Source organism: Argopecten irradians, chromosome 9, assembly GCF_041381155.1.
Source record: "Argopecten irradians isolate NY chromosome 9, Ai_NY, whole genome shotgun sequence".
Classification (NCBI taxonomy): domain Eukaryota; kingdom Metazoa; phylum Mollusca; class Bivalvia; order Pectinida; family Pectinidae; genus Argopecten; species Argopecten irradians.
Window position 1 is genome coordinate 34,695,681 of NC_091142.1, and position 7,142 is coordinate 34,702,822.

General features: G+C 35.7%; 1 protein-coding gene across 1 annotated transcript; it reads left to right on the forward strand.

Moving 5' to 3' along the window:
- The first annotated feature begins 286 nt into the window (after positions 1-286).
- On the forward strand, positions 287-4,278 carry LOC138332148 (uncharacterized). Its single transcript, XM_069280133.1, has 4 exons — positions 287-440; positions 789-936; positions 3,082-3,218; positions 4,109-4,278. Exons 1-4 carry the CDS (start codon positions 398-400, stop codon positions 4,195-4,197), a joined length of 417 nt encoding a protein of 138 aa, XP_069136234.1. The 5' UTR covers positions 287-397; the 3' UTR covers positions 4,198-4,278.
- Positions 4,279-7,142: the final 2,864 nt, after the last annotated feature.

Here is a 7,142-nt window from a genome sequence, read left to right on the forward strand (position 1 = left end):
CCAAATGTATATGATTATCTTTCCGCTCTGCTTCAAAGGGGGAATATAAACGAATAATGTATCTCTCTGGAGGCATTAAAGGCAGCACAAATATAAATTAAAAATATAATGCCGAAGAGGCCATACGTCTGAAAGCAAACAATAGGGGAACGTGATGCTCTAAAACACGCTTGTTAAAAGCTCACGTTTAAAAGTCGTGAAGCTAAACCAAATTCAGTCTTTACAAAAAGGAGACGATGTCTGAAAAACTTATCTTCATATTTTGTTGACACCGTCATATTGCGCACTTGTTGTTATCTCAAAGAAGGTGACTAAAGGTTATCTCTGTATTTGTACTTCCTTGACTGGCTTGATTACATTATTGGTTGACCAAGTCGGACGTTTAACAGCAGTAGTGATGTTTCTCCTATGTATACTGATCATCGTTTCTCAGGGATTCGGTAAGAAGCTTGATTTTCAAATAAATGTTAAGTGCTCTGTTTTGCTCACATTTGCCCTAAAACAATACTCGTCTTCTTCTAAAACAGCCGTGTGGGAAGTTTGAATGTGTGTTGGCTACGTAGGCATAATAATCGATGTAAGTCGGTATGAAGAGGATATGTTTCTTAATGAATAATAGTTGTATTTTATCGAGTTGGGCAAGAACTTCTACATCTATCAGTGAGTAGTTTGGCGCATGATTTATAGGACAAATACGCATATAACAACACAAAGAACATGTATACAGTATAATTAAATGGATGTGATAAGACAGTGGGTAATCAATAAAACTTTTGTTTTAATTGTAGTTGACTGTGTGGTTGACTGTAATGGAAAGACTAACGGGAATTACGAAATAACATGCCACTCGTACACCCATTGTTCTAACGGTATAGGTACGTTACATACCTGTCCGGAAAATCAGATGTATAACATGGTGTCCCAAACATGTGGCGGGTGAGTTCGTGTTTTATTGTATAATATTTACATAAAGCCCAATGCATGTTATTTTCCAATATTAACATTGTTAGTTAGGCTTTGGGTTTTAGTCAGTGTGAGAATTCAGTGAACAAAATAGTCTTAAAATTGATCGATATGAAAATATCTTCTATTTGAAATATTTAAAATGAATTTAAGTATTATATTTATATTTCTATGTATATTTGGTTTATCGATAGGACTATTTCATCCACTGCTATTATTTAGTCGGCTGTTCAGGACAACAGAATGGAAACTAGAGCTGCCCAGTATTTCCCGCCAAATCTTAGGCTGTTCCATCGACTGATATTTTTCTCTATACAATAGACGTATAAGTTTTATTTGCATACTTTACTTTTTTTCCTTATTTTTGTTAAATGATAATGACTACTTAAAATGTAAATATAACTATTGGTTTGCATATTTTGACATGCATTGGTGTTTAACATACATTGGGTGTTCTAATATGACTCTTATGGAAAACTAGAACACCCAATGTATATTACACACCAATGCATGTCAAAAATATGATAACCAATGCTTAAAACAACTTCTAAAAGCAACGAAACTGAAAAATTGTTTAAAGCTAGCGCGCTATTATCTCCTTTAGAGGTAAATATCATAAGTGTATACATACAGAGCTAAGTTGACTATTAAAAGTGCGTATGTCTCGTGGCTACCTTTAGATATTATGTTGACCACACTATGTGATATGTATCTTGTGAAAGTTGCTGAAAAAAAAGTCCAACAGATTCGGAACACATTTTATCACCAAACAGCCATGACATTATGTTTATATTGCCTGTAATAGTACTCCCAGACTGTGACTGGATGTGATTACACGTCGTATTTTTTTCATCTTCGAATGTTTTGTTTGTTTGTTAGATTAATTAACGTCCTATTAACAGCTAAGAACATGTATGCGGTGTGTTGCGTGTATATTGTGCGAGGTGCGTGTTTTGGGAGACTGCAGTATATTCAACACACCATACCCGGTCACATTATACTGACAACGGGCGAACCAGTCGTCCCACTCCCTGTATGCTGAGCGTCAAGCAGGAGCAGAAACTACCACTTTTTATAGACTTTGGTTTGTCTCGGCCACGGGACAGACCCCAGAGCCTTTCTCACAGGGCCGGTGGAAATGGTGTATTTTATTTTATATGAAACAAGTTTTGAAAAGGCAAACCACAACCAGATAAGAAGCCATAACCCCTATGCTCTATCAATACACTATACCAGCACAATTAAACGAGGGGTCAAAATAGTTCACCGATATCCCTTTTGGAAGGGTCGCCGAAACACTTGGCGAACAGGGAAACATTGTCACATCACATGGAATGATAATGTCCATAGCTATCCATCTACAATTGTAGATACAATATCTATCATATTAGTAAACAACAGGCATCGTATTGTCGCCATAAGTATACTTTATTAATAGCATACTCCGTCGACATATTCCATAATTAATCTAAAATTATGTTATTATATATTTCTTTGAGCTTAACGTGAAAGTTTTATTCTAGATTGTTTGGCATGAACCTAACGGATAGACATACAAAATTGTTATATCTAGGATTTTCTTCATATCTAGCTCGTTTGAGAGCCCTGTAGGTAGGGCGTCAGAATTGTACCTGCTACCCCTATCGTAAAAGGCGATTTAATTTAAGATCATCTATTTTTCTCTTCTTCCTAACTGACTTTATTCTTCCTTGACATCGCCTCACTTTTAGCCTTCTGTTGAGCGCTTGGCCCTTTGAGGTAGGTTCTGGCCGAGACACACCAAAGTCTACAAAATTGGTACTTTCTGCTCCTGCATAGCGCTCACCATACAAGGGGAAGGACGACTTGTTCGCCCGTTGTCAGTATAATGTGGCCGGGTTGGGTGTGTTGCTTTGTGTCTTCAGCAGCATGCTTCAGTAATATATCACTGTAAAAAGGACAAGAGTTTCACTATACAAGAAGACATAACACAAACATACCACAGTCTCTCAAACCATGCACCTTGCACTTCATACACACTACACATCGTATATGGGAGGCCGTCCTTACATGACCCTTGATGTTTAATAGGACGTTAATTAATCAAACAAACAAGCTCGTTTGATTGAAATTTTCCAGGTCCAGTTCTCCATGTAACATCATACGCAGCTGTGGCACCTTGCCTGATAAACGATACCCAGACTTAGAAACGAATTGCCGGACATACTACACCTGTCAGAATAACATTTTTTATGGACATAACTTCTGTAATCCTGGTATGTATTACACACTTTCTGTTTACCTTCTTCAATTGACTGAACGAATTGTAAATAGTAATTGAATTATACTGAATATAAATATTTAAAAGCAAAATGATGATTTAAGCATATTCACCTTCCCGAAAATATCTTAGTTAAGATGTAGTGTTTCCTTAAAGTTGCTCCATCGCTTAGTTATTTTTCATTTTCATTGTTGATGTTAAAAAGTGTATATATATGAGTTACTTACTGTAGTCGAAGAGGCCAACGTTTATCTCGTCCCTACTTTTCTAATAAAGGAGCATCACTCTAAAATGACGTAGGTATCTTGTTAACATAAAGATAATGCACATCTATACAGAACAGATCATTGTCATCGAATATCGGTGAAGTCCATTTACAGTAAAACACGGTTATAACCTCATGCCTCTAGCCTTTTTTCTAACAATAACAGTTCCTTCTTATTGTATATACTCTTGTGTTTTTATATAATAAAGATAATTTTGTGTATAAAGTATTAATTTGTAGTAAAACATGTCTGACGGATTGTAACCATTTACTTTACTCAACATTGAAAACGTGTCAATTTAGAGCGGATATTTGTGGTACATTGTGTTATTGGTGTGCATACAAGTCGACAGACAAACGTTCGTCAATATGTCAACGTTTGTTTAATATTTTGAACTTATTGGTAAATTTAACATAACATGATATCATGTAGGGTGAAAGTTGTCAAGTTGCTATTATAATTATTTAACTATTTTCCCAGCTACGAGTTTTGAATTTTTATATTAAAAGGCTGCGGCAAATAAAAAAACCAATACTTCAGAATAGTTGAACAACTGACACATTTGCATATACAGGTATACGGATTTGTAGATAGAAATATTTCATACTTCCTTTCGCAGGTTTGGTATTCGATGAAAGTAGTCAGTTTTGTAACTGGCCCCATAATGTGGCCCAGCCATGCGGAACTGCCCCTATCGTCGTCGGCTGATCCTCAATACATCTCCAGTCAATGTGTGTTCATCAGAATCGAAATATGTCAATTACCATATAAAGACGTATGCTCAGTAAATATCAGCTTTTTGTGTCTATGTACTAAGAATCCATACTAACTTTTCCCCTTGTACATAATCAATATTCTATCAAATCTTCCGTAAATCAGATTTTCCATAAACCTTTTAATATTTATTTTCGTTTTACTGCGCAAAATAATAGTTTCCATTGCTTAAATATGTGATTACGCTTATCCCATTTCATAGCGAAATACATTCGCACTTTGCATTGTAAGATACTAACCAGTCATTTTCTATGTATAAAGAGTTCGAAATGCTACTAAATAATGCTGCATCTGGTAAAACAATTTTATTTTGTAAAGATATCTTCTCTACATGTAATTATTTCAAACATGATATAAATTCATTTGATTTATATGACACAAATCTCATGCATTTAGTTTATTTAAGCACATATATTTCTTGATGATAATGAATATTTAGATGTAATCAAAACATTATCACGTATTTTGTATTCTTTCCGGACCCCGTCTCAGAAAGAAAACATTCGTTTCGCACCCGGTTTGTGATAAAATACCGAACAGAATGTCAACGTGTTGTGTTCTAATTCATTTAATTTAAAAACGCGCAATCCCCAGAGGGATCTTGGCACCAATCAAAAAATGATATATGTCTGACAAATCAAAGAAGGATCTTTTCTCTGCTTTTTAAACCTAAACTTCTTTCTTCTGCATTCCAAACTTTAAACTATCAAAATCCAAGATGGTGGTCGGCCATCTTGTTGAACGCATGTAGTTTCTGCTCCTGCTTAGCGCTCAGCAAACAGGGAGTGGGACGACTGGTTCGCCCGTTGTCAGTATAATGTGACCGGGTGGGGTGTGTTGCTTGGTGTCTTCGGCGGCATGCTTCAGTAATATAGCACTATAAAAACGGCAACAGTTCCACTATGCACGAAGACACAACATATATATACGGCAGTCTCCCAAAACACGCACCTCGCACTATGTCAAGCAACACACCGCATCCATGGGAGCCGTCCTTATATGACCATAACTGTTAATAGGACGTTAATTAATCAAACAAACAATAGACAGAACTAAGGCCTTAGGGGAACCTACATATGAAATTTGAAACGATCCCTTCAGTACTTTCTGAGAAATAGTGGTAACAAACCTCAATTATCAAAATCCAAGATGGCTGCCTAGCGGCAATCTTGTTTACCGATCTGTCCCAAAATCAGCATGACACTCCTAGGGCCCTAAGAAAAACCAACAGATGAAATATGAGACAGATCCATTCAGTATTTTTCAGTATTTTCACACATCAACTACAAAATCTAAGATGGCTGCCTGACGACCATATTAATTTTCCAATCAGTCTTTAAATCAGCATGACACTCCTAGGGGGACCTACATATGAAATTTGAGACAGATCACTCACTTCAGTGTTTTATGAGAAATAATGGTAACAAGCACAGTTTATGGACGGACGACCGACCACGTACGAAAGGCGATTTGAATAACCCACCATTGGATGATTACATTATGTTAAACATTTTCAACGCACGCTGTTACCCGAAATGCGGCGTATTCGCACAATAAATATTTTTAATCAATAGTTTTAAAAACAGTTTAAACAAACATCCAAGATAGTTTAGTTATTTCAATTTTTATATCTAAATATCTGGGTTGAATCTTACATGACTTTTTGTTGATAGTTACGTATATAAAGTGTGACTTTAATAACGAGTAAAACCACAAAGAAATAAGACGTTTTGTCTCTTCCATATATGGTAATTCATTCAGCCTTATTATGACTACAGTTAGCCTTCCGTTTGAATACGATTAAAAGTGCACTTTTATCTTGGCGAATTATCCAATTTAAATCAAGAAGGTATGCTAATTTATACTCTTAGTCTGTATATTAAAATCCCTATTTTATGCAGCCATTGTAAATAGCGTACTGGATAATACATGTTGATGGAATGCATAATTAGCTTCAAACTTAATCTGATTAAAATACAGATCCTTATTATCACTACGTTGGATAAGAGGATCTGAGAACATCGCATTAGGGGTCACGTCAAGATGACCTTTTGAAATGGCCAATCAAATTGGCACTGCCAGAATCTTGACTGGGGACGAAATAGTTTGAAAAAGCTGTCCAAATTATTTTCTTGTATGTAGTCATCTCGCCCGAAGTGCACAACAAAGCTAATTGTATATGTATACTGGGGCGATTGATGTTGTAAATTGTAGAAACTGCATTTGCTCTGAAGTACACGTGGTATAAAGGTCATCTGGACGTGACCCCTTATGGGATATTGTCAGATCCTCTTATCCAACGTAGTGATAATAGGGATCTGTATTTTAATCAGATTGCTTCAAACTAGGTCACAAGGCAAATCATCATAACACTAGTTGTTTGATCAACATACTGAGCATACGTAAAACGGAACCAGTCCCCTTACGGTAAGTGAAGGCTGTAAGTCTAAACAAAGCTTACAAATTATAACTAGCAACTAAGCATTATAAAATTTAGTTTTAAAGATTGATTTAATTGGTTCATAAAAATCCTTATTTTTAAGTTGAATTAATTGGTTCATGATAAGTGGTTTATACAGTCAGATAAGGATTCGATCTTTTCTACCTATTTTTTATCTGGATAAATGTGACCATCATGGTCCATTACCATCACTCATGCATTATTGGATAGTCTCTCGACTTCTAAAGGATTTTAACGCTCACAATGCGTTTCGCAATCCTTTAAAAATTACACGTTTTTCTAGTACGCTCAACACAGTCTAGTATAATGTTCCTAAAAATCACACAAAAACGACGTTATATCGATATATGTGCATTTCAGTTTTTTCTTTGCTATGTTAACTATCAACTGGGAAATCGTTTACATTTGTGTAAATGCA

Coding starts and splice junctions, on each gene's coding strand:
- LOC138332148 (XM_069280133.1), top strand. CDS start 398: ATGTTTCTCCTATGTATACTGATCATCGTTTCTCAGGGATTCG. Junction 441..788: donor CATCGTTTCTCAGGGATTCG/GTAAGAAGCTTG, acceptor TTTTAATTGTAG/TTGACTGTGTGGTTGACTGT. Junction 937..3,081: donor GTGTCCCAAACATGTGGCGG/GTGAGTTCGTGT, acceptor GAAATTTTCCAG/GTCCAGTTCTCCATGTAACA.